This window comes from Cervus elaphus, chromosome 5 (genome assembly GCF_910594005.1).
Source record: "Cervus elaphus chromosome 5, mCerEla1.1, whole genome shotgun sequence".
Classification (NCBI taxonomy): Eukaryota; Metazoa; Chordata; class Mammalia; order Artiodactyla; family Cervidae; genus Cervus; species Cervus elaphus.
Window position 1 is genome coordinate 93,010,236 of NC_057819.1, and position 26,883 is coordinate 93,037,118.

The following is a 26,883-nucleotide window of genomic DNA, read 5'->3' on the forward strand; positions in this document are numbered from 1 at the left end:
GTTAATGTTGAACAGGGATAGAGGTTCAGTTTTACAAAATGCAAAATGTTCTGGAAGATGGATGGCAGTCTTGGTTACATAATAATGTAAATATACTTAATACCACTGAAATGAAGGCTTAAAATTGGTTAAGATGATAAATTTTGTTATGTGTATTTTACCACAATTAAAAATAAAGGCTTTACATTAATAGTTGGAATCACATATGCAGTACATATGGACTTCCTTGGTGGCTCAGACAGTAAAGAATCTGCCTGCAATAGAGGAGACCCCAGGTTTGATCCCCGGGTCGGGAAGAATCCCTGGAGAAGGGAATGGCTGCCCACGCCAGTATTCTTGCCTGGATAATTCTCTGGACAGAGGAACTTGGCAGGTTACAGTCTATGGGGTCACAAAGAGTTGGACACAACTTAATGACTAACACTTTTACTTTCACATGTAGTACATAATATTTTGGGGTTTTTTTTGCTATGCATAATTCCTTGGAGATTAGTATGTCTTTTATTTTTTTTTAGTATGTCTTTTAATAAAGATATTCTTGATTGTTTTTATTTTTGGCTGCACCCTACGACTTGTAGGATCTCAGTACCCTGACTAGGGATTGAACCCAGGCCACTGCAATGGAAAGTGCCAGTTCTCACTGGGGAGCTCCTTCTTTTATATTTATTGATTTCTGCATTGTTTTAAAATTTTTTTGGTTATCCTAAGGTCATGACGATATTCTGTTATTTTCTATATGTTTTACCATTTTACTTTTCACATTTAGATATACAATCCATCTGGAACTGATTTTGTGTACAAGGTGAGGTTCAAGGTCAAGAATCATTTCTCCCCCAGATTTCCAGTATCTTTTATCAAAAAGACTGTCCTTTTCCCATGGCTCTGCATTGTCATTTTAGTCATAAAATAAGAGTGGGTCTATTGCTGGATTTTCTGTTCTATTCAATGTAATCACTGGTGTACTACATGCCAGGATCACAGAGTCTTAATTACTTAAAAAGGAGATGGCAGCCCACTCCAGTTGCCATGGACAATTCCATAGACAGAGGAGTCTGGCGTCTACAGTCTGTGGGGTCACACACAGTTGGACACCACTGAGCAACTAACACTTTCACTTTTTTTTATGTCTTGACGTCTAAGTTTGAATCCTCTCACTTCACTCTTTTTCAAGCTTGTCTTGATTATTCTTATTCCTTTGGCATTTCCCTATAACTTCAGAATTACTCTGTTGATTAAAAATTTCTTGGGATTTTGATTGGGATTATATTGAATTTATAGATCAATTTTAGAGAAATGGTATTGCAATACACCTTTTTTTCTTTTTGGTTGCACCGAGTGGGGCTCAGAATGGGCAAGAGGGGCAGTGAACCCGGCAGCCCCTTCGCCTTGTGTCTGCAGTGGGGCCAGGTCTCCCAGGGCTCAGATCTGGCTTCCGCACCTGGGCAATGGCTGCCCTGCTCCAGGAAGCCAAGAGGGCAAGGCCAGGGTGCTGCTGCCCCCCAGTGTCAAGGGTGGGGAAGAACAGGCAAAGTGTAGCCTTTAGGCTGAAGGGGTGTGTGGGTGCGTTCCAGTCTCTCTCCTCACAAAAGGCACAGTACAGGGCGTGGGCATGACCAGATCTTTATTTTACCAGAAGGGACAGGCAGCGGGGCAGTGCAGCATCCAAGCCCCAGACCGGACATGCAGCACCCACATGCAGGAATAGCTACACAGGCTGGGGCAGGGCGGGGGGGGGGGGACCAGGACCACAGGACGCCTGCAGCGTCCCTGCCAGGATGCTGGGGCCCTGGGCTCTTCTGCCTCCTCTGAGGCAAGGAGACAGAGGACCGGGCTGCTTCCCCACGGCTGGAACCTGATCATTTCTGGCCAGGAAGCAAGCCGGCACAAGCGGGGAAGGAGTCCAGCCAGCCTACGGCACTCGATTCTGTACAGGGCTGGCACAGCTCTGCCCACTGGAAGGGCCTGGCCTGATACTCAGGGCAGCACAGCCCTAGTAGGAAGGGGGTCTGTACATTTTCTAGTCCCTAGAAGGGCTGGATCCTGATCCCAGAAAGGCTTAGCAGAGTTGGGACCAAGCCCCACTCCAGGGAAGGGGCTTCCCTGAGCACGAGCAGGGGCCTCCTAAGGCCGTAGTAAACCGAGGGAGCTGCTCTACACAGGAGGCCTCGCCTCTGTGCCCGTGGGCGCGGGAGAGAGGTGAGGTGCGAGAGCAGGCCTGGGGCTGGGCAGGGGTTGGCGGAGGGCCATGGCCCTGGGCCTGCAGCCACAGCTACCCAGGCCCAGAAGGGCTGGAGTGGGTGAGGCTGGGGACTTCCTGGGGGCAGGTTTTGGGCTGGGAAGACCAGGCCAGGAGAGGGCAGGGTGGCCGTCATCCCCAGAATCCCTGCACCCATGCTGAAGCTCTGGCCGGGGCCATGGGGTGGGGGGTGGGGGGTGGACATAAGCACAGAAAACTTCAAGGCACCAGGATTCTCAGGAGCAGCAGGGCCACCCCCACAGACAGACAAGACGGTGATTGTAATAAACATCTTCAATTTAAACGACATGATGTGTGTAGAGGGTGCGAGGAGACAAGGAGAGAAAAAGACAGACAAAGGAAGAGACGTACAGGAGATAAGGGTGCAAGAGACAAACCAGACCGTCGTGGCAGTGAAAGTGAGGCTGTGGGATGGAGGAGAAGAGGGAGGAGACAGACAGAGACAGAGGAGAAGGGAAGACAGCCAGAGGCCTGAACACGCAGCACTTCTGGTCCCTACAGAATAAGGCACCAGAGTCAGTGACGTTCCCGTTGTCCCTGTGGTATTAAAACGGGTGCTGAAGGTGGGGGCGGTGGCTGCTGAAGGGTGTGGGCCGACGAGACCTCACACTTGTGCACCGGTGGCCTTCTTGATCAGCGGTATCTGCAAGGACGGGAGATGCCATGAGGCCTTGGCTCCAGGGCCCCCCATCTCTGCCTGGGCAACCCATTGCAGACGGCGAGACACCCACCTTAGACAGGTCCACGCCTGTCAGGGCGTGCACAGAGGCGGGCAGCTCGGCCAGCAGGCGGTTCACTTCTGACGTCACCTTGCTGTTGTCCCCACTGAGGACCACAATCTCATCGACTTTGGTCAGTGGGGCAGCAATTTTGGCAGCAATCTAGGAGGCGGGGTCGAGGGAGAGTTGGTTATTATTCGGACTCCATCCACCTGCCCCATCCAGCATCTCTCCCTCCCATCTCCACCTCACATCATCCCAGTGCAGCCTGGGTGGCCCTTATTTGCAATAAAGGTCAGATGATCCACTGGGTTAGGGATGAGCCTAGGCCTATTGTAGAGTTCTTCCCCACGCCGCTGAGTACTTCCCCATTTAACCCTCCCAGCCGTCCTGTCGCTGTGTTACTGACAAGGCCCAGAGAAGTCCGGCACTTGCCCAGCCAGTCCCAGCCTGGGGTGGGAGCCTTACCCGGGGCAGGGCGTCCAACACCAAGGCCATCTTGGCTGCGTCTCCGTATTTCTGGTAGGCCTCAGCCTTAAGTTTCATCCGCTCAGCCTCTGCCTTGCCCCTCGCCTCAATGACTGCTGCCTCTGCCTCCCCGATTTTGCGGATCTTCTCTGCTTCTGCCTGAGCCAGGAGGACCTGCTTCACCCTGGGGGAGTCATGGGCGGGCAGGGTCAGTGGGAAGTGCCAGGGGTCCCTCAAGCCTCGCCTGGGGGCCAGTGAACCCTCGAGCCCCCCACTTTGGCAGGTGTCAGGGGTGAGGGACCCATGAGGGCAGTGCCCTGGCCTTCTGGTTCTGGCCTGGAAGAGGGCACTGGCTCCCAGAGGCCAGACTGGAGAGGGGACCTACCTGGGTGCCCTCTGTGCCAAGCAGCACACCAGGCCCTTAAACCTCTGGCACCTAATTCAGTCTTCCTAATAACAATCCCATGGGGCAGGCGGGTTACCCCTACTTCCCAGTGAGGAAGCTGGCGTGGGGGCCTCCAAGCTTGGCCAGGAGTGGAGGGGTTGCCTGGGTGGCAGAGGAGCCAGATTAAAGTGGGGCCCCCAGCGGCACCTACTTCTCGCCCTCGGCGATCTGCTGTATGCGGTGGGCCTCGGCCTCGGCGGGGCAGCGCACAGTGGCAATGAGCTCCTTGTCCGTGCGCAGGATCTCCTGCGCCTCCACAGCAATCTGCTTCTTGCGCTGCACGACCTCGATCTCAATCTCTTCCTGCCGGATCTTCTGCTGCTCGCGCGCCCCTTGCAGCTCGTAAGCCAGCTGGGCCTCAGCCGTCTGTGGCGGGCGAGGGTGGTCAGCACGTCAGAGACTGGCCGCTACAGTCCTGGGCCTTGAGCCCTGACCCCAGGACGCCCGACAGCTTCTCACCTTGATGTTGACCTCCTCGCTGAAGGCCGACTTCTGCAGCTCAAAGGCTCGCTTGGAGTCGGCGATCTTGGTGTCTGCCATGAACTTCACATCCAGCATCTCCTTCTTGCACTCGGCTTCCTGGGAGCAGGAGGGGCAGGTGCTGAGGGTCCCCCTGAGAACTGGGGTTCCCGCTGCCCCTGCGCTCCCTCGTCCCCAGGGCTGGGAAGGCAAGCCCACATACCCGGATGCCTGCGTCCCGCTCGGCCTCAGCTACCCCGATGTCGGCATCTCTCTGGACCACAGCCGTCTGTGTCTTGCCCAGGGAGCTCAGATAGTCCACTTTGTCATACACATCCTGGGGAGGGAAGGGGAAGTCGTCCCTGGGAATAGTCAGAGGCATAAAGGGGCCCCTCCTGCCAAGCTCCCCCGCCCTGCACGGATGGACACGGGGGCCACAGCCTTCCCGCCACACCGCACCTTGATGGTGAAGCTGAGGATCTCGATGCCCATGCGGCCAACGTCAGGGGCCGCCACCTCCCGCACCAGCTTGGCAAACTGGTCCCGGTCCTGATAAATCTGCTCCACCGTCAGGGTCCCTGGGGACAGAAGGATCGCGGGCTGGCTCCCCAGGGGCCTAGCCAGCTTGGGTAAGGGAGGAGGTGGCCAGGGAGAGGTCTGAGTGTAGGCAGGGGTCACGCAGTCTGTGCTGGGTCTTCCTAGGTTTCTTTCTATCTGACTGTGCTGGGTCTTTGTTGTAGCAGGTGGGATCTTTAGCGGCAGCACGTGAACTCTTAAGTTGTGGCATGTGGGATCTAGTTCCCTGACCAGGGATCCAATCTGGGCTCCCTGCCTCGGGAGTGCAGTCTTGGCCACTGGACCAGCAGGGAAGTCCCTGGTGGGTTTCCTCTAACACCGAGTCTCCTCCTGCAGGGTGTGGGCAGGATGAGGAAAAGTGCCCCAAGCAGCCCTAGGTGCCTGACCAGACCGGCAGTCACTCAGCCCCATATCCACGCTCTCTTCTTCACTCAACTCTCCTGACATTTTGAAAGGAAATACATGACGGAAAACCTGTCAGCTTTTCTGAAGAAGCCTCTCAGTGGGACTGACAGGCCCGACTGTCCACGGCCCCCCTCTCCCCTCCCTGGCCTTGGCTCAGGGATGCTGTGTGGCTCCTTGCAGGTGGCAGAGGGAGAGGGGTCCCTGTGCCAGGCAGGGCCTCACCGAGGATGGAGCGCAGGTGTCCCTCCAGCGTCTGCAGGACAACGTTCTTGATGTCTTGCACGCTCTTGCCCAGGAACTGCTCACAGGCCACGGCCAGGAGCTCCTTCTCGGTCATGATCTTCACCTGCCGGTGGTCACAGAGGAGCCTGAGCCAGGCTGGAGGCAGGCAGACAGAGGCCCCAGACCCAGGAGGATGGTGGCGGTACCCCTCCCCTCCTTTTCAGGACCTGAAGGCCTGGGGGGAGGGGGAGGGAGTGGTGGTGGAAGGGGATGGGGTCTGCTGAGGCCTCCAGCAGGGAGAAACACGAGGAACTCATACTGAGAAATTTCACCTTCACTGGCAGCCCCAGGCTCTGCCAGGGCCTCTCTCCTGGACATTCGGTGTTCCTCCCCCCACCCAACCCCTCCAGTCCACCCTTGGCCCCTCAGCCTGCAGGTCTCTGCAAAAAGGAGAATGAACAACAGGGGTGCAGACAGACAGACTAGGAAAGAGAGCCAGGAGAGGGGAGGAGACAGGTCTGCAGTCCATCACCAGGGGTGGGCATCCTCCTGTCTTTCTTCCCCAAGGCACCAGGACAGCCACTCCTGCACCAGGGGCCTTTGAGATGACTGAACCTGCCCCGTGAGGACCTCTGGAGAGCAGGAAGCCCCTCACCCAGTCACCAGGCTGGGAATATAACGCAGCTCTGACTCCAGAGCCTAGAGTTCCCCGGCCTCACGTGGCCTCGCCCTCTGGTCCCCACCCTGCAGCCCCCTACCCAGGGGTCAGGGGAGGCCTGCGTTCTGGGGCTTGGCATTTCTGACACCTGCAAAGAACGGGGAGGGGTTAGTGACACAGGAGCCCTCAGCACTGCTTCTGTCCTCCGCCGGCCCGCTGGGGAGAGAAGGGGTGTCTTGTTAGTCCTGCTGGGTGGCCAAGAGGCTGAGTGCAAGTTCCGGTGGCGGCGACCCTCTCTGGGAAGGGGGGCGGGCAGGGGTGGGGCCACTGGAGAGAGACTGCCCCTGGCTGCCGGCCTTTCCTTGTTCCCACCCCAAACCCCAGCGTGGGGACGAGGCAGCTCAACGGACATGCGCGGGGCTGCTGAGTTACTATACCTGGGCGACACCCGTCACAGTTAAAGCTACCCCCTCGGCCGTCTCTACGTCCTCACAGCGGGGCTGCAACGTCATAATCTCTAGGGAAATCCTGCCAAGAAATGCAAAACAGGGGCCATGGGTCTGGGGGCCCAGGGCCTGGGGTGCAGGGAAAGACTTTGACATCTCACTGTGCCGGCTGGGACGGGCCAGGGGGGTCCTGCTGCAGGAGACGGAGGGGGTGGGCTCTCCAAGGGGTTGGAGCTAGGAGCGTGTGAGGAGGAGAGGGGTGGGAAGGCAGGGCTGGGGTGCAGATGGCTCAGCGGAAGGAGTGTCATGTGCCACCCATGTGCACATGTGTCCTCTGCTCACATCAGCCTGGCTGGAAGAGCGGGAAAAGGAAGTAGAGAAGTAGTTGGGGGTGGTCTGGGCCGGGGGGCGGGGGCTGGGGTAGGGTGGGCAAGAGTCTTGGCGTAGCTATGTGTGTTGTCCTGGGACAGCACATAAGTGCTGGTCCTCCAGGCTGTGTTTGTGGGTACCATCTGAACATCCCGCAGAGGCCTTTGCCTGTTCCCTGGGCATGCTCAGCACCCCAGGGTGTTCCCGAGGCTGCTGAGAAAGCTGCCTCGTACCTGGCATGCTGGGGGTATGCCCACTGCTGGGCCAAGATGGAGGTGATCCTGTGTTTGCCCCGCCCCACCTGGGGAGCCCTGCCGGATCCCTCTACCTGGCATCAGGCCAAGGCTGGAAGCCCACTCTCTGGGGCTGGGGTCAGGTGGGGCCAGTGGAGGAAAAGGCTGGGGTCACGCTAGAGCTTCGGGGCCAAGAAAATTTCTGCCCAGATGACCTGAGTCTTCAGGGTCCATTATCACCCAGCTGAAAAGGGACCTGGGTATTAGCAGCTCTTTCAAGTGGAGTGTGGGCTTGGAGGGAGACGAGCCTGCTAGGTGGGGTGTCGAGGGAGGCCTGGCCCCTATGCATCCCACGCAAAGGGGCTCTGGGCTTCTTCTCTGCCCTTCCACGGCGATGAGTGGTGGGTGTGACGGGGACAGTCTTCTTCCCCATTAAGGATAAGAGGATGGGTGAGGCAGGGTGTGGGGAGGCAGGGTGTGGGGGTGCCAGGTTTTGCCTGAGAAGCTGAAGGACAATTTCATGGAAGGGCGGAGGATGGGTAAGGTGACATGTAGGTCTCCTCTGGCCTGGGGACCCGCCAGCATGCAGGCTCTGAGGGGCAGGGGCTTTCTGATGTCCATTGCTGCCTCCGCTGTGCTGGGAGCTGACAAGACGCTCAGCAGGGAGCTGGCAAACGGACCAATGAAGATGGGAACCTGCGTTGCTAAATGCCCTGGCTCAGGAAAGGGTTTCATCTCTATGGCTGCATGGCAGTGAGGAGGGAGACAGAAGGTCGCTTGCTTTCCCAGGTGAGATCAAGTCTGTGATACAGACGGCGTTCCTCAAGTACTTCTTTTCTGAAAATCCCAAAGCGAGCACCCTCACATTACTTTACTTGCCTTTCTAATATTCCTACAAGGCTCAGGGAGGGCTCGATTCTCCCCCTTTTGCAGATGGGGAAGCTGAAGTCTGGTGACAAAGACAGCTGCTCAAAGGCCTCTCGACAGAGAATCAGGGGCAGGGAATGGCCATGGCTCTTTTTGCTCAGGCCTGTCAAGGAGGTTGGAGGTGGTCAAGGGGTGGGGTAAACACAATTCCCCAGGGGGCCCGTTTTCCTGGCGCTGCAGGGAGGAGGGTGTCAGCCTGGAGAAGGCACGGGCAAGAAGCTCTGTGATGCCTGGAGGACTAGGACTCTGGCAGGAGTTGTTAGGACAGACCCCTCCCGACCTGGGCAGTCCACCTCTGTCACAAAAGGGCCTGTGTCTTCTCCTGCCTCAGCTTACTCTCAGTGTAGGCTTGGTGTCCAAGGACACCCCCTGGCAGACTTGGGCAGAGCTCCCAGAAGCCCTCACTCTCTCTCCCCACTCGCAGCCCCCCATGAGCCCGGACAAGGGAGTGGGGGCCATCCAGAGCAGTGGTGGTGGGAGCAGAGGGCAGGGAGGCACGCTTTCAGGAAAAGGGAGTCCATCTGGAGTCTGCCAGGCCCCCGAAGGGCGGGAAGAGAGGAGGTTAGATACAGAGGAGGAAGCAGGCGGGTTATTACCTGTGCAACCCCTGTTACGAATAGCGGGACCCCCTCCGACGTCTCAATATTCTCACAGCGACACAGGATGGTCATAACCTCCAGAGACAGTCTGAGGAGCAGCCGGGGGAGGGAGGGAAAGGTAGGGACAGGAAGGGGGAGGAGGGGACACAGCAAACACACACAGTGGTTACCAGACAAGCACCGGATGCCTGAGGCCTGGGGGCTGGGGGTGGGGTCGCTCTCAAAACTTCAGCTCCCATCCCCCACTGCCAGCTCGGCCAGGCCGTAGGGGGCCAGAGACACCCCTGCGCTGGCCTGAGGCCTCTGGGTCTCTTCTCCAGCCCACACACCCTTCCAGTGAGAAGCTGCTGGGCTGGAGGTAAAGCTTGCTGATGCCCTGGGCCCTGAGGTTGGGAGGCTGTCTGCGCGCAGGGCACCGGGGTTACCCACTGCCTCACTTTCCCAGGAGATTCCTGGCACTGTCTGGCTGGCAGCCCGAGCTCCTTGCTCCAGACAGAGGCAAACCTGTGTTTCCAGAAACTGGGGTGGGGGGTGGGGGGGCCACTCTGGGGGTTCATGAGTCATAGCAAATACCGAATCCTGTTCAGGGCACAACCCCTCAAGGCCTGTGCTACTTATCCCTAAGAAGGCAATTTAGGCCCAGAAGAGTCTGAAGAGATTTTTGGATTTTCTGATTTGTGGGGGTGGGATGTGTCAAGGAAGGCTGGGGAGGGGGGGAAGTGTGTGCACCCCTGCCAATATTCACAGGGACAACTGGGAGTCACTCACTTCCAGAGATGGGCACAGGCAGAGTCATTACAAAGAAAAGGTGCGTGGAAGCTACCTGGGCCTCCCTGGGGCACGGTGTGTGCCCATATGTGCTGGGTGCTGGACCAGGCAGAGGCCAGCCTGTGGACAGCGCAGAAGGTTTCCTTAAACCAGAGGGAAGGAGGGCAGAGGCTGAGGTGAAGGAGCAGAAGCAAGTGGAGTGGGGGGACGGGGAGCAGGAGGCAATGTGGGTCCCCCCACTCTCCAGCCATGCGCTTGTACACAGGTTGACTGCCTTCTGGCCCCTCCCTAACAGCACCCTCAGGCCAAGAGGACAGCAGACCCAGCTCAGACAGGCACCCATCAAGCTCTCTTTGGGGAAGGAGGAGAGGGAGACAGGAAAGAGGGTGGAGGGAGGGAGGGGAGGACAGAGGGAAGGAAGGAGACAGGAAAGGGGGGCTGGGGGAGGGGGAGGAGGGAGGAGGGGAGGGAGAGGTGGGAGGGAGAGAGGAAAGGGGGGGAGGGAGGGGAGGAGAGAGGGAGGGAAGGAGACAGGAAAGGGGGGGTGGGGGAGGTGGGAAGAGGGGAGGGAGGTAGGGGACGGAAAGAGGGCGGAGGGAGGGGAGAAGAGAGGGAGGAGGGAGGGAGACAGGAAAGGGGGAGGGTGGGGGAGGGGGAAGAGAGGGGGAGGGGGAGGGAGGGAGGGAGACAGGAAAGGGGGAGGGTGGGGAGGAGGGGGAAGGGGGGGAGGGGAGGGACTGGAAAGAGAGGGGAGAGAAAGGGAGGGGGATGAGGGAGGAGGGGAGGGAGTGGGGAGAGGGGAGAAGGACGAGGGAGGAGGCGGGAAGGAGTGGGGAGGAGGGAGGCTGCAGCTCAGATGCCAGAAGTGGAGGAACCGCTCAGGTTAGGGAGAGACAGCTGCCCCCATCGGGGCCTCAGGACAGGACAGGACATGGCAGCAAAGGGCAGCGGGAGAGACCTCACTGGGTCTGGAGAAGAACAGCTGACACTGAGGGCAGGTGACATGGAGGATGGCTGTGGAAAGGACCTCAAATGGGAGGCTGGGTTAGAAACCTAGACCTCCACTCTGACCTAGGAAGCGCCTGCTGGCCTCGGGGAAACAAAAGTCCCCACTGGAGGAGACGCCCCTGCAGCAGGCTAGGGGACAGGGAAGGGGCCGCCCCAGGAACCCAAGAGTGGGCCCTGCTGAGCCTGGGTGTGGAAGAGTCGCTCCTAGGATGAGGCACAAGGCCCCCTGCCCCTCACCTTCAAACCTGCCGTCAGAGAAGCCGGGCCCTGCTCTCCTGGGGCTCTCTGCTCCCGGGAGCAGGAAGCGGGAGGGGACCAACCACAGTGTGGAGAAAGGGCCTCTGGGGTGTCAGCAGTACCCGGCAGCGGACGCCTGGCAGGACAGGTCTCGGGGCAAGCGGACACTCTCTAGTCGAGGGGCTTGGACGAGACACTCTGCTGTCCCAGGACTGTGTTGTGGGTGTGGGGTGGGAGGTGACAGTGTCTCTGGAGAGGGGACCCATGGCTCCTGTCAGGAGTCTTAGGATCCAAAGAGGAAGTTGTGACCGCTACTAATTACTTTATGAACACTTTTGACCTCGGGCCAGAAGAGTTTCCCAAGGCAGGACCAAGAGTGGGGAGAGATGGGCAGTGGAGGGGGTTAGGAGAGATCAAAGAAGTTAAATCGTTGTGACATGCTTCCCATGCCCCTGAACGGAGCCAGCACCCTCAGACTCCCTGGAGCCCCAAGCACTAGCAGCTCCCTGCAGCCATGAGGCGTCTCTCTGCCAAGACTGAGATACAGGGGGATTTCCACTGGAATCTCCACTGCTTCCCCTTCACAGGACCCCCACCCCTGCCAACAGGCTGCGCTTTCATAGCTCTGCCGCCTGTGTCGCCTGGCTCCTGGCCTGGAAGAATCTGGGCCCCTCCTCCCCTGATCTCCCATAATCAGGAATGGGGTGCTGGTGGAGAGGTGGCCGGCCAGCCTCATCTCATCCTGGGTGGGCGGTGAGGGGAACAGGAGAGGCCTGGGAACAGGAGAACCCTTTCCCTGCCCCGGGCTCTGGGAAAGCCAGCAGGTAGAGTGTGAGCTGGAATCTCCTTTCCCCTTCTAAGTCTCTCCAGACTGACGGAGGAGGTCCAGACCCATCTTGCCCAGCCCCAGCGCCAACTCCTTAGATCTGCATCCTTTGTCTTTAAGACACAGAGCCCCTTCAGACTGTAACCATCGTCTGCCATTTAGCCCCTGCCTGCATTGTCCCGGGGCCTGCACAAGGTAGGGGTCTCTTCAAGCCTTTCCTCCTTCCCAGGACCACTTCAAACAGGTGTGTTATTAAGGCTGCGTGAATAATTCTGAGCTAGAATCAGGGCGTTAGGGTTCTGCCTGAATTGCCTGGGGCAGAAGTGATGCTCTCACTGGAAAAAGCACACCCACCAAGGAGGAGCTGCCCACAGACAGCCCTCCTGCCGCCCCATGTAACCCATTCCACCTGCCTCTTGGGAGGTCCCCCCAACTAGAGTGGAATGCAGCAAGTGGTAGATGCTTTAGCTCAAGTGGCATGAAGGGGGTAAGGATGGAGACCGTCTTCTCCCCTGCCCACCAGGATGCCCGATCGCCAGCCCCCAGGCCCTTACCTCTTAGTGTCGGAGATACACCACCAAGCCCAGGCCCAGCCGCCAAACACATACTGTTTATAGTCGGAACCACAACAGCCCCCTGGAGAGCAAAGCAAACCATGTCTGGTCAGTCAGTCCTTGGGTCTGTCTACCCTCCAACACCTCCATCAGCAATGCTGGGCCTTCGCCTGCATTGACAAACTCCTACCACTGGGCACCAGGTGTGGAGGTTACAGATAAATGAGAGACAGGCCCTTAAGGTCTTGGGATCTAGTTTGTTAGACAGGCAATTTGCATAGAAATGAGGGGAGCCAATGAGTGGTTCAGAATGTATGTGCTTTTAGAGAACAAAGTCAGTGGGCAAGAGTGAACAGGGAAGCTTCCATCTTTGATTCAACCATCACTTCAGCGAACAAGTACTTTTCTGTGCTAGGGAAACAGAGATGAAGGTACCGTTCCTCTCTTAAAAAGAGGTGGGACTCGGAGGAGTGACCTTTTCTTGAGCTGATGGTTGTACCATGCGACTGGCCTGTTACCAGGATGGGATCAGTCCCAGAGGGAAAGCAGGTGGAAGGCTAATGCAAGGGAGTCTATGAGCCAAGGGGCGGGGTGGGGGTGGGGGCTGGCTCACGCTCAGCAGACCTCTCAGTGAGGCTGGTTCCCAGGGGTTCAGAGTGAATGGGAGCGGATGGGGAAGAAGGCAAGACCTCAAAACAGAAGCCAACTCATGGTACCAACTGGAAAAGTGAGAGAAAGGGAAAAGGCCTAAAAAGGAAATGACTCCTGGAAACTATGTATCAACTAAATAGCCCGTTGAATCTGGCCACAACCCAGATTCACTTCGTGGATGAGCTCCGCACAATCTCTATACAGAAATGAGAAAAATCAGTTCTTGAAATTCTTGTTGCAAACCCTCCTGCTGATGCCGAAACTAATCAACAAGTTCAAGAAAACTTTGTAAAAGCAAGAGGGGCTATTCCCTGGCAGAAACAGATGATTCAGAGGAAACGTGACAGCAAAAAGCCAGTGGGCGTCATTTCCGCATTCATGAACTTGGGTTTTCAGGAAAGTCTAGGGTGAGTGCCTCCCAAGGTCAAAGGTCAGGGACAGTTTTGTGTAGCTGGGTTAGTGTCTCTGGGGCCTCATGGCAGGGGACAAAGCCAGGTTGAGGGGCAGAGGGCAGACTGCAGAGTACTGTAGGTATTGGGCCAAGCAGGGGTGCTGTGTGTATGTGCCTGAGTGATGGGGAAGTCATTTAAGCTAAGAAACCACACTTATATTTGCATTTTAGAAATCCCACTTTGCACAAGGAGAAAGATACCTGGGTCAAGGAGACTGGGGAGAAGCAGCCTCTTGCAGTGACCTAGGCCACACACAGTGGCTGACATGGGGGGATAATTACTAGAGTAGTCTTATCCAAGAGAACGTCCTTCTCGGATTGAAATGTTCCACAGCTGTGCTGTGCAACAAAACAGCCATTCGGGACATATGCTATTGAGCACTGGAAATCTGGCTGGTATAACCGAGAAAATGAATTTTAATTAACTTAAATTAACCTGTGGCTCATGGCTACCATATTGGACAGTGTAGGTCAAGAGCCAGGGTTTGGGTGGGCGGTCAGGTCAACAACCAAACAGAGACAGTAGAATCATGAACTGGAGAGAAGTTTTAGATAGGTGGAGGGACCACCTGATGTGAACAGCCGACTCACTGGAAAAGACCCTGATGCTGGGAAAGATTGAGGGCAGGAGGAGAAGGGGGCGACAGAGGATGAGGTGGTTGGCTGGCATCACCGACTTGATGGACATGAATTTCAGCAAGCTCCAGGTGATAGTGAAGGGCAGGGAAGCCTGGCGTGCTGCAGTCCACGGGGTTGGAGAGTCAGACACAATTTAGCGACTGAACAACAACAAAGATCCCACAAGTGTGGCGGGCCTGCCAAGATAGACAGCTGGCAAGTGATACTGCCCACTGGGCAGCCCACCCTGTCTCCTGGGTCTGCCCTGTGCATGGTGTACAAGCAGCTGAGCCTGAGGTCCAGGGAGCCGGGAGCATCCCCGCAGTGTGAACAGGGTCAGGAAGAGGTTGCAGGTCTCTGGAAACACCTGTTCACAGAACTGCCGCTCAAGGTAAGCCACCGCAGACTGCTCTGCCCTGGGGAAGGGGTGAGAGGAGCCTCTGAGGACCAGCAGTCAACTTGAAACCAAAACCATCTCGGGATCCAGTGAAACTGGAAGAGGATCAAAACCCACAGCTTGTTCCACTTCTTCTGGCCTGGTGGGGGCTGGGGCACAGCGGCACAGCTTTCTCCAATCAACCCAGGGCACTTCTCAGGGGGCAGGGGGAGGAGGTGGTGGCAGGGTGGGATGGGGGCGAGGGGGCCAAGGGTGGGAATCCACGCTTTGAAGTGAAAAGTGAAGCATTAGTCACTCAGTTGTTTCCGACTCTGTACGACCCCATGGACTGTCAGGCTCCCTGTCCATGGAATTCTCCGGGCAAGAATACTGGAGGGAGTAGCCATTTTTTTTTTTTTTTTTACCTTTAACTTATTCTTTGACCTTGGGAGCAGGCTGCCACAGCTCAGGCTGGGCCTCAGCCAAGGGTAACATGGCCAGGTTCCCAGGGGTAGCAACAACAGGAAGCTGGGGCTGCCTGGCTGCCCCACCCCCAGCAGCCTCCTCCCCTGGAAGGCATCTTCCTCCCAGCTTCCTGGTCACCCTGGAGACCACTCCCAAAAGAGGACACTTAGGTGACCCTTCCTTGACCTCCCCAGTTCTTACTGTCTCCAGACCTGGAGAAAATCCTCCTAATTTTATCTCACTTCTTCTAACCCAACCCACTTTCCTTTGCTCTGTCCTCAACCAACCTGAAGGATCACAAAATATCCTTTCAGTTAAGGTTAGTGTAAATAAAAATGTACTATTTTCCTCTTATCAAATGCAAAGACCTCTAAATTCTATCCACAAACTCCAGGTTAAGAATTTTTGACCTACTGTAGAGATAAGAGAAAGGTATATGGTGTTTGGATTACCCAAAAGTAGAAACAGAGAAAAAAAATTGTGTATTACAGAATGAAGAAGGGAGGATAGACAAGAAGAACCTCGACTTTTCAAGTGGAAAAGATGATCATGATATACATCAACATCCTCCTTCTGAAAGCGGGCTGTGTGAGATGCCCCTGGACTTAGAAGTGAAAGTCGCTCAGTCATGACTCTTTGCAATTCCATGGACTATATAGTCCATGGAATTTTCCAGGTCAGTATCCTGGAGTGGGTAGCCATTCCTTTTCCAGGGGATCTTTCCAACCCAGGGATCGAACCCAGGTGTCCGGCACAGTAGGCAGATTCTTTACCAGCTGAGCCACCGTGGAAGTCACCTGGACTTCGATGCAGGTCCAATTAATGGGGTGTAGGGAACAGGACTGGAAGTCCACATGCTAGCGAGAGCCACAGTGCAGTTCGATCATCTCAAATCCCAAGGTACTATTATGCTGGGCATCATCTCTCTCTCTCCTCTTCCACCCTCCCTTGACTTCAGCTCTCTTAATTCTCAGCGTGGCCTCCTCACCGCACCCCTAAAACAGCTTCGAAGTTAGTACTGCCTTGGCCTCTGGCTAGAGTACCCTGGCAACTTGGAAGGCACGGAGCAGCCCGTCTTAGGGGTTCTTTTTGCCCCTCAGTTTCAGGATTGCCGCAAAGACAAAACTGGAGCTTCTTCTCCTTGGCCCAGAGTCTGGGCTTCTAGAGAGAAATACCACACAAAAATACAAGTGTGATGTAGATTCAGTTTTCTAAAAACCTTTAGGAGTGGAGGCTGGGAGACTGGCTCAGGTCTGAGAAGAGGAGCAGCTTTGGCCTCAGTGCTCTCTGGGGGTCTCCCTGGTGACCCCAATGCTTTCTTCTCTAGTTTTCAGGGAAGTGAAAGATTTTTTTTTTTTTGGCTGTGCTGCAGAGCTTGCAGGATCTTAGTTCCCTGACCAGGGATCAAGCCCCGGGTCACTGCAGTGAAACCACGGAGTCCGAACCACTGGACAGCCAGGGAAGTGAAGGATCTTAATTTCCCCACAGGAGTAGGGTCCTAGTCAGAGAGATTTACGATTTCCTGTCCCAGGGCAGAGATCACTTTGAGATCCAAACTGAACCAAAGTCCATGAAAGTTCCCAATGGATTCATCCCAGCTCTCAAAGTGGGTGGCAACAAGCCCTGGTCCAGCCCACCCTCTTCTGCTCAGTTCTGCAGCTGGTCCTAACAACTCTGTGACAGGTGGAGAATCCATACTGACAGTGGGAAGTAGGATATGAGCGTTTCCTGCAGCTACAGGCCTCCTCGCTGTCGGGGAAACACGGGCTTCTCCCCAGCACCCGCGCCATTGGCTGCACAAACTGGTGGCTTGAAAGGCTTCTGCCACTTCCCAAAACATCCAAATACACAATTTAAATAGCAGCCTTATGGCAAGACCTCTCTCCCTCCCCCAACAATGCGGAGCCCCCTTCCCGCCTAAGCGCACAGAAATTCTGGAGTCTGCAGCATTTTGCAACCAAGAGCAACACAGCCCGGAGCCAGGTTTCTCAACCTGTAGAGGCCGCACCCGCGTCTCCGGGGCGGGCAGTGTCAGTAATGCCCGGCAAGCCTCAGCCTGCTCGGAATTAACGGATCTGTGCCCAGAACCCAAGGATCCAGGTCCACCGCCCCTCCCCCAGACAGGCACCTGCGACCCACTCAACCCTCGTTCCGGGCGCTGGCATCCAGCCAGCCAGCGTTCCCGGCACCCCAAGGCTTCGGTTCGGGATCCTCTAGGCCACAGAGGAGACCCTGCCCAAAGGAGGAGGCGGAGAAAGGAAATGAGGGAATAAACACGGGCAAACACGCAGGGCGCGGAGGTGGGGGGAGCGCCTGGCCGGTGCCCTAGGGCGCGGAGCACGGAGAGTGGGGGTCCTTTCTGGGAGGGGTCTCCGGGGCTACTGTAGACTCAGGCCCCACCCCCGGCACTGCCCACCGCCCCCCAGCCCTCAGAGTCCTTCCTCGGCCAGGCCCCTCTCCCGCCCTCCCAGGCACAGCCCCCGCCCCAAACACCCTCCCGGCGCCGGGCGTTTCAGACCCACCTCCCTGGGGCCTCCTCACCTGAAACCACCAGCGCCTCGTTGGGCCCCACCGTGTGACAATTGCCCATGGCGCCGGCGGGACGGAGGGGCCCCCCGGGGGTCGCGGAGACCTGGACAGCAGCCTCCGGACCGCACCCCGCACGCGCGCCCGCCCGCACCGCCGGCCTCGCCCTGCCTGTCGGGCCACCCCCAGCGGCCGCCCGCCCGCCCGCACCCCTCCGCGGCCGCAGCGCCGCCGGAAGTGTGGCGGCGGAGGGCGGGGCCGGCGCGGCCTGCGAGGCGATCTGCGCGCTACCCGTGGAGTCAACACGCTTTATTGCAAGGGGTAGACATCGCGTGCCCTCGACTGCCACTGGGCGCCTGAATAACCACCGCCCTGCCCTTTCTCACCTTCCACCTCCCAGCTCCCACCTTACAGCTGTCGGCCCTGGAGCCAGCCCGCTGGGGGTTTCAATTTCAGCCCCTGCGCTTACTAGCTGGGCGACCTTGGGCGAGTCCCTTATCTGGCTGAGTCCCTCACCTGGCTGCTAATGCAAAAAGGGGATAATGAAACTACTTAGCTAAAGGGTCGAAAGGGGCCCAGCGGAAAAATCCTCAGTGTTGGCCGGGCATCCGATTACAAATTCCCAGGCCCTATTCTGGGGCTGATCAGCATGCCTGAGGGTAGGGCCTGGAAATAGGAAATTCAAATTCCTGAGAAGCCGCAGCAGATATACTAACGTCCCACCTCTCAATCTGGGGTTACCGTTCCTCTCAGGGAGGAATAATCACCCTTTATTTCCTTCCGCCAGGAAACGAGCTGTCCAGGACATACCTCAGAAACCCCGGAAAATAACCATGGAGGCGAAAATGGCAACTCTCTCCATGCCCAGTGCGCGGCCCGGCACACAGCTAAGGTTTTAAAGGCCCACCAGGTGCCTTGGAAAGCTGCCCGGTCTGTGTGTGTGTGTGGGGGGGGGGGGGGGCGTCGTGGGGTAGGGGGGCAGTTAGCAAGCCTGAGGCTCAAGTTCAGCTTTAACCGGAATTCGGCGCGTGACCGTAGACCTGTCTGTCGAATTCTGAGGGCTGGGGTAGAGTTCGGAAGCCGTGGGCTCCTCGGGGTGGGGGCTGCTTGGAGAGGATGGAGTCCCCGGGTCCTCAGGCTGGGAATCTTCATCGGATTCAGCATCCTCCCCAGGCCCAAGCCCTGCTAGCTTCCTGCTGGCCTCCCACAGCCGGTGAGCTGCGCGGTCGTCTCTGGCGGCTGGGGGCACCTCCTCCACGTGGCAATTGGCGAAGTACCTCCCGCTGAGGGGCTCAATGCCTTCTTGCAGAGCGCAGTACAGGGGTGTCTGGGCACCCCCTCGCGGTGCCCGAAGCACCAGCCAAGCCAGGGGGCGCAAAAGTGGGCGGAGCCATCCAGGAACGTGGCGCAGGAAGAGCTCCGAGTTCACTGGCCCTGTGGACAGGAAGAAAGGAAGCAGCAGGGAAGACGACTGTGGTTGAGGGTCTAGGGTAAGAGGCACGCACAGGGCTACAGAGGAGTGGGGAAAAGAGTCCGGTCCCAGGGAAGCCAAGGTCACATCAACCAGGTAGTACTTAGGGACCTGATAAGCTGACCTTACTCGTTTCTAACAGCAAGCCACTTCTCCATCCAAGCTCCTTACACATCCTCATCTTCCAGATATTGCTCATGCTGTGTCCCTGCCTCCTCAGTCACTTCAGTCGTGTTCGACTCTTTTCGACCCTATGGACTTCTCCCATGGGATTCTCCAGGCAAGAACCTAGCCTGGAACAATCTGTCTCTTTCCATCTTTTTTCCTGTTCCTTTGTGTTTTGTTTATCTTTTGGCCTCCCTCAGTGGCATGTGGGATCTTGGTTCTCCAAACCAGGACGCAAACCCTCATCCCCTGCATTGGAAACATGTGGAGTCCTAACCATTGGACAGCCAGGAAAGTCCTCCTGTTCCTTTGTTTAACCAGCAAACATTATGAACACCTACAGCAGACCCCTCATCCAAGGTAAGGAGCAGCGGCTGCGCTTTGCTGGAGCAGCCGTGAAGAGATACCCCACATCCAAGGTAAGAGAAACCCAAGGAAGACTGTAGGTGTTGCGAGAGGGCATCAGAGGGCAGACACACTAAAACCATAATCACAGAAAACTGGCCAATCTGATCACAGGATCACAGTCGTGTCTAACTCAATGAAACTAAGCCATGCCCTGTGGGGCCACCCAAGACGGTCAGGTCATGGTGGAGAGGTCAGACAGAATGTGGTCCACTGGAGAAGGGAATGGCAAACCACTTCAGAATTCTTGCCTTGAGAACCCCATGAACAGTAGGAAAAGGCAAACTGATAGGATACTGAAAGAGGAACTCCCCAGGTTGGTAGGTGCCCAATATGCTAATGGAGATCAGTGGAGAAATAACTCCAGAAAGAATGAAGGGATGGAGCCAAAGCATAAACAATACCCAGTTGTGGATGTGACTGGTGATAAAAGCAAGGTCTGATGCTATAAGGAGCAATATTGCATAGGAACCTAGAATGTTAGGTCCATGAATCAAGGCAAATTGGAAGTGGTCAAACAGGAGATGGCAAGAGTGAATGTCGACATTCTAGGAATCAGCAAACTAAAATGGACTGGAATGGGTGAATTTAACTCAGATGACCATTGTATCTACTACTGTGGGCAGGAATCCCTTAGAAGAAATGGAGTAGCCATCACAGTCAACAAAAGAGTCCAAAATGCAGTACTTGGATGCAATCTCAAAAACGACAGAATGACCTCTGTTCGTTTCTAAGGCAAACTATTCAATATCACGGTAATCCAAGCCTATGCCCCAACCAGTAATGCTGAAGAAGCTGAAGTTGAATGGTTCTATGAAGACCTACAAGACCTTTTAGAACTAACACCCAAAAAAGATGCCCTTTTCATTATAGGGGACTGGCATGCAAAAGTAGGAAGTCAAGAAACACCTGGAGTAACAGGCAAATTTGGCCTTGGAGTACGGAATGAAGCAGGGCAAAGGCTAACAGAGTTTTGCCAAGAGAATGCACTGGTCATAGCAAACACCCTCTTCCAAAAACACAAGAGAAGACTCTACATATGGACATCACCAGATGGTCAACACCGAAATCATACTGATTATATTTTTTGCAGCCAAAGATGGAGAACCTCTATACAGTCAGCAAAAACAAGACCGGGAGCTGACTGTGGCTCAGATCATGAACTCCTTATTGCCAAATTCAGACTTAAACTGAAGAAAGTAGGGAAAACCACTAGACCATTCAGTTATGACCTAAATCAAATCCCTTATGATTATACAGTGGAAGTGAGAAATAGATTTAAGGGACTAGATCTGATAGACAGAGAGCCTGATGAACAATGGACAGAGGTTCGTGACATTGTACAGGAGACAGGGATCAAGACCATCCCCATGGAAAAGAAATGCTAAAAGGCAAAATGGTTGTCTGAGAAGGCCTTACAAATAGCTGTGAAAAGAAGAGAAGTGAAAAGCAAAGGAGAAAAGGAAAGATATTCCCATTTGAATGCAGAGTTCCAAAGAATAGCCAGGAGAGATGAGAAAGCCTTCCTTAGCGATCAATGCAAAGAAATAGAGGAAAACAACAGAATGGGAAAGACTAGAGATCTCTTCAAGAAAATTAGAGATACCGAAGGAATATTTCACACAAAGATGGGTTCGATAAAGAACAGAAATGGTATGGACCTAACAGAAGCAGAAGATATTAAGAAGAGATGGCAAGAATACACAGAAGAACTGTACAAAAATCTTCATGACCCAGATAATCACAATGGTGTGATCACCCACCTAGAGCCAGACATCCTGGAATGTGAAGTCAGGTGGGCCTTAGAAAGCATCACTATGAACAAAGCTAGTGGATGTGACGGAATTCCAGTTGAGCTATCTCCAATCCTGAAAGATGATGCTGTGAAAGTGCTGCACTCAATATGCCAGCAAATTTGGAAAACTCAGCAGTGGCCACAGGACTGGAAAAGGTCAGTTTTCATTCCAGTCCCTAAGAAGGGCAATCCCAAAGAATGTTCAAACTCCCGCACAATTGCACTCATCTCACACGCTAGTAAAGTAATGCTCAAAATTCTTCAAGCCAGGCTTCAGCAATACGTGAACTGTGAACTTCCAGATGTTCAAGCTGGTTTTAGAAAAGGCAGAGGAACCAGAGATCAAATTGCCAACATCCACTGGATCATCAAAAAAGCAAGAGAGTTCCAGAAAAACATCTACTGCTCTATTGACTACGCCAAAACCTTCGACTGTGTGGATCACAATAAACTGTGGACAATTCTTCAAGAGATGGGAATACCAGACTACCTGACCTGCCTCTTGAGAAACCTGTATGCAGGTCAGGAAGCAACAGTTAGAACTGGACATGGAACAACAGACTGGTTCCAAATAGGAAAAGGAGTACGTCAAGGCTGTATATTGTCATCCTGCTTATTTAACTTATATGCAGAGTACATCATGAGAAATGCTGGGCTGGAAGAAGCACAAGCTGGAATCAAGATTGCTGGGAGAAATATCAGTAACCTCAGATATGCAGATGACACCACTCTAATGGCAAAAAGTGAAGATGAACTAAAAAGCCTCTTGGAAGTAAAAGAGGAGAGTGAAAAAGTTGGTTGGCTTAAAGCTCAACATTCAGAAAATGAAGATCATGGCATCTGGTCCCATCACTTCATGGGAAATAGATGGGAAGACAGTGGAAACAGTGTCAGACTTTATTTTTTGGGGCTCCAAAATCACTGCAGATGGTGACTGCAGCCATGAAATTAAAAGATGCTTACTCCTTGGAAGGAAAGTTATGATCAATCTAGATAGCATATTAAAAAGCAGAGACATTACTTTGCCAACAAAGGTCCGTCTGGTCAAGGCTATGGTTTTTCCAGTGGTCATGTATGGATGTGAGAGTTGGACTGTGAAGAAAACTGAGTGCAGGAGAATTGATGCTTTTGAACTGTGGTGTTGAAGACTCTTGAGAGTCCCTTGGACTGCAAGGAGATCCAACCAGTCCATCCTAAAGGAGATCAGTCCTGGGTGTTCATTGGAAGGACTGATGCTGAAGCTGAAACTCCAATACTTTGGCCACCTCATGCGAAGAGTTGACTCACCGGAAAAGACTCTGATGCTGGGAGGGACTGGGGGCAGGAGAAGGGGACGACAGAGGATGAGATGGCTGGATGGCATCGCCGACTCGATGGGCATGAGTTTGAGTAAACTCTGGGAGTTGGTGATGGACAGGGAGGCCTGGCGTGTTGTGATTCATGGGGTCGCAAAGAGTCGGACACGACTGAGTGACTGAACTGAACAGAACAGTGGACCAGCCACTGCTTTGGATATAGAGATATGGAGTGTAATAATGGTTAGCTATAATTATTATTATCTCTATTATAATTTTAATGAGCCTTAGGTAATGATTGTCTAATATTCGGTATAGTGTTATGCGTCAGGCAGATCTTGTTATCCGGCAACTCGTTCCTAAGGCAGGGATGAGTCTTCAGTTCAGTTCAGTTCAGTCGCTCAGTCGTGTCTGACTCTTTGTGACCCCATGGACTGCAACATGCCAGGCCTCCCTGTCCATCAGCAACTCTGGGAGTTTACTCAAACTCATGTCCATTGAGTCGGTGATGCCATCCAACCATCTCATCCTCTGTCGTCCCCTTCTCCTCCTGCCTTCAATCTTTCCCAGCATCAGGGTCTTTTCCAGTGAGTCAGTTCTTCGCATCAGGTGGCCAAGGTATTGGAGTTTCAACTTCAACATCAGTCCTTCCAATGAACATTCAGGACTGACTTCCTTTAGGATGGACTGGTTGGATCTCCTTGCAGTCCAAGGGACTCTCAAGAGTCTTCTCCAACACCTCAGGAATGGGTCTTACTAATTAGTAAAATCACTCAAACTGTAAGAATGCTTCCAGTGGACCCCTAGACCCTGGATGACCCAGCCTATCTCTATACCTTATCTTTTGCCACATTCCCTTCCTCACTCTGTTCCAGCCACAGCAGGCTCTCTGTTCTTTCTTAAACACCCCAGGCACTTCTGCCTCAGGACCTTTGCACTTGGTATTTACTCTGTTCTTTTACTCTTCTCCCTAGAATGCCTCATAGGTCATTCATTTCCTTTAAGCTTCTACTCAAATGTCACCTTTTCAGTTATATCTTCCTTGACTGCCATAGATAAACATAGCACCCCCTGTCATTTCTTTTTTCTTTTTCTTTTGCCAACTCTGTCATTTCTTAGTCCCCTTACCCTGTCTTATCTTTCCCTGCAGCACTTTAAACACCACCTGTCATTGTATATATTTATTAGCTGTCTCCTTCTATAAAGTAGAATGTAAACTCTATAAGGATGAGGTCTTCGTTTTCCTCACTACTACATTCCCTGTGTCAAGATTAATGCCTGAAACATAGTAGGTACTCAGTAAATGTTTCCTGAATGAGTAATTATAAGCTAACATCATCAGTTCAGTCATGCAGATGGTTCCTTGGGGTGAGAACCTAGGCCTTCCTCATTGCCATGCCTTACCCAGCCGTCAGCATCTGAACTTGTGGTGTGAGAGGAAAAACCCAGACGAGGAGAGCCAGGCTTCAAGATCAGCAAGGAACGGGCCTCTCCCTGGACCAGGCTTCCTTCCTGCTCTGAGATTCTGTGGCTCAGCAAGAGGCTGGGGGAGCAGGGAAGGGGGCGAGGATGGGAGAGGGGGAATAAGAATGAAGCAGAGCAGCCAGAGCGCCGAACCTCACCTGGGTGGGCTGCATAGCAGGTGACACCAGTGCCCTCAAGCTGAGTGGCAAGCTCCCTGGCGAACAACACGTTGGCCAGCTTACTGTCGGCATACGCCCGCAGCTCCTGCCGCCAGCCCACCACCGGGCGGTCCAGGCGTGTGAAGTCGAGGCGGCCCCGGCGGTGGGCGGCAGAGGAGACCACCACCACACGGCTGGGGGCGCTTGTCTTGAGCCGGGGCAGCAGCAGGTGCGTCAGCAGGAAGGGGCCGATGTGGTTCACGCGCAACAGCAGGTTAAAGGGCTCCCGGGTCCGGCCGCAGGAACTGATCCCTGGGGCAGGGGCTAGGTGTGAACAACTGCTCCAGAGGGATTCTCGGAGGCCTCAGCGTCCCCCAGGTGAGATGGTGGTAGGGGGCATCCTTCCCACATGTTTACCAGTCCCTCAGCCAAGCCTGCCTGGAAGGGTCGGCTGCCCCTGGGCACCCTCCCGCCCCCACTCAGGTCGGATGCCCTCACCAGCATTGTGGATGAGGATGTCCAGCCGTGGCTCGGAGCTCAGGAAGGCAGTGGCAAAGGCCCTCACTGAGGCCAGACTGGCCAAATCCAAGGCCATGAAGATGACTTCATTGTTCCCACTCTCCTGTGGAGCGGCAAGAAGTGGCCTGTCATACGCACCCTTCTCTTCTTCCTTCTCCCCAGGCACCAAATTCTGAGAGTTCAGCTCCTTCTACTAAGATCTGCTCCAGGCTAGAATGTAGTGGGTAAGTGTGTGGATGCTGGATGCAAATCTTGACTTTGCTTATTACTAGAGTGATACCTTGGGCAAGATACTTAATCTTTCTGAGCCTTAGTTCTCTGTAAAATGGAAATAATAACAGTACTGATAGAGTTATTGTGAGGATTAAATGAGTTAATATATGTAAAATCTTTAGAATTCTTTAGAACACTGCCTGGCATGTAGTCACCACTCTGTAGATACTTGCTTTTTTTTTTTTTTTTTGGTACTTGCTATTATTATTAATATCATCATACCCTCTGCCTGTTATCGTTACCCTAAAATCTACAACGGACTACTCACTGGTCTCCTCCAACCCACTTTTACCCCCTACAAACCAGGTCTCACACAGTCACTTAGGGGTTCATTCCCAAGGGTTATTCTGACAGTCCAGCCCCTGCTGAGGACACTTCATCAGATCTCCACTGTCCATTCGATGAAATCTGATCTCAGCAGGATCTATAAGGGCCCTCAGAACCTGGCCCTGTCTCAGAGAGTTCAGCCCCTTCCTTTTGCCCCTTCTCCCCATACTCCGTGCTCCAGCCTCATTAAACCTTTCAATCAGTTTCTCAAATCAGACCATTTATCTTGCCTCTGGGCCTCTGCATATGCTGTTCCCTCTGCTGTTCTCTTTCCGACTTTAATTAGAGTGACTTCCACTGATTCTTAAATGTCTCAGAACAGCAATTACTTCCTTCAGATCTGGCGTCCCTTCGCTGTGTGGCCAGAGCACCTGTGCACCCTCTTCTCCATTTGGAGAACCGGTCTGCATTGTCCTTTAAGGAACTGGATACCCTCGGCCCCACGTCTCGAGCTGCCCAGCTCTTTTCTGTCTGTTTCCTCGATGTTTCTGTCCTTTGTTCACCCTCCCGCCAGGCCCCGCCCTCCCCGCCAGGCCCCGCCCTCCCCGCCTGGCCCCGCCCTCCCTCACCTGGCGGAGGTCGAACGCAGCCGCTTCGCCGCGCTCCCGGCTACGGCAGGCCAGCACCACGCGCGCTCCCCGGCGCGCCAGCTCCAGCGCCGTCATCTTCCCGATGCCGCTGTTGGCGCCTGAGAAGGGTGGGCGGGAGCCGAGCTGAGGCGTCGGGCCCCCGCCCCGCCGTCCCGGCTCCCCGCCCTCTGCCAGCCAGCCAGCACTTACCCGTGACTACGGCCGTGCGGCCCCGCAGGCTGGCGAGGCCGCGGCACGGCGGGGCCTTCACCAGGTTGTAGTAGACAAGCACGTAGGCGCCCAGCAGCAGCCCCACGCCCAGCAGCAGCGCCTCCATGCCGGCCGCACCTCCGGGCTCCCGCCCAGGCCCGGAGTCGCCTGGATCGCCGCCCGGGGGGCTGCGGGCTCTCCCCGCACCGGCCTGGAAGAGCGCCTGGCGCTCTTCGGCTTGGCGAAGGAGGAGGCGGAGGCGGGCGGGAGACAGGGCAGGGATGTGTGTGCGTGCGTGTGTGCGTGGGCCCTGGGAGCGCCCCCTAGGCGTGCGTCTGCGTCCTCGGGGTGTGCGCTGGTGTGAAAACCTAGGTGCCAATGTGCGTTTGCGCCTGGGAGCGCCCTCTAGGTATGTACACGCACCCCTAGAGAAGGTGCTAATGACTTTTTGGTATGTGATGACTTTTTGGTATATGGATCCTGGGATCATCCTTTAGGTTGTGTGCGTGCCTCTGGATCCTATGTGTGCGCGCCCGTGTGAGCACCTTGTAGGTGTGTGTTTGTGGGCTTCGAGCCCCTCCAGATGTGTGCATGCATCTGTAGTCTGTCAGTGTGTGCATGAATGACTGTCTTCGCCTGTACTCTGTGCTGGGCTCTGTAGCGGAAGACTTGCAGGAGGGGGCTTAGCAGACGGGTGGGCTCTCTGGGTGTCATTATGTAGCAGTCCTTCCCATCTGGAGAGGGGTGGGCGCCTGAATGCTGCTGTGTCTGACCGTGAGTCTATTCCTGGATTCTTTGCCCTTTGTGAACAAGTCCATCAGTTCCTTATCCTCTTATTTCAGCCCTCAGCTTCTAGGATCTTCTCAACCTAGGGATGGAACCCAGGTCTCCCGCGTTGCAGGCGGATTCTTTACCAGCTGAGCCACCAGGGAAGCCCTCAGCTTCTAGGATCCTTTCATTTCTTCCCAT

The 26,883-nt window shown here is 54.9% G+C and overlaps 2 protein-coding genes across 6 annotated transcripts; both read right to left on the reverse strand.

Moving 5' to 3' along the window:
• Positions 1 to 1,604: 1,604 nt before the first annotated feature.
• On the reverse strand, positions 1,605 to 17,507 carry FLOT2 (flotillin 2). Of its 4 annotated transcripts, none has more exons than XM_043903225.1 (11): positions 17,279 to 17,507; positions 12,177 to 12,258; positions 6,647 to 6,737; positions 5,552 to 5,675; positions 4,808 to 4,926; positions 4,572 to 4,685; positions 4,349 to 4,468; positions 4,041 to 4,255; positions 3,445 to 3,628; positions 2,989 to 3,138; positions 1,605 to 2,900 (listed from the first exon to the last, which is right to left on the reverse strand). In XM_043903225.1, the coding sequence occupies exons 1-11, from the start codon at positions 17,325 to 17,327 to the stop codon at positions 2,862 to 2,864; spliced, it is 1,287 nt and encodes a 428-aa protein (XP_043759160.1). In that variant the 5' UTR covers positions 17,328 to 17,507; the 3' UTR covers positions 1,605 to 2,861. The 4 variants fall into 4 exon arrangements, with proteins under 4 accessions (XP_043759160.1, XP_043759162.1, XP_043759163.1 ...); XM_043903227.1 differs by lacking the exon at positions 6,647 to 6,737 and adding an exon at positions 8,781 to 8,871 and having other exon boundaries at positions 17,279 to 17,501; XM_043903228.1 differs by lacking the exon at positions 17,279 to 17,507 and adding an exon at positions 8,781 to 8,871 and having other exon boundaries at positions 12,177 to 12,219.
• Positions 17,508 to 18,012: 505 nt separating this feature from the next.
• DHRS13 (dehydrogenase/reductase 13) lies at positions 18,013 to 26,234 on the reverse strand. 2 transcript variants are annotated; one of them, XM_043903223.1, is made up of 5 exons: positions 25,915 to 26,234; positions 25,705 to 25,823; positions 24,515 to 24,638; positions 24,017 to 24,340; positions 18,013 to 18,697 (listed from the first exon to the last, which is right to left on the reverse strand). In XM_043903223.1, the coding sequence occupies exons 1-5, from the start codon at positions 26,039 to 26,041 to the stop codon at positions 18,246 to 18,248; spliced, it is 1,146 nt and encodes a 381-aa protein (XP_043759158.1). In that variant the 5' UTR covers positions 26,042 to 26,234; the 3' UTR covers positions 18,013 to 18,245. The 2 variants fall into 2 exon arrangements, with proteins under 2 accessions (XP_043759158.1, XP_043759159.1); XM_043903224.1 differs by having other exon boundaries at positions 24,017 to 24,328; positions 25,915 to 26,232.
• Positions 26,235 to 26,883: the final 649 nt, after the last annotated feature.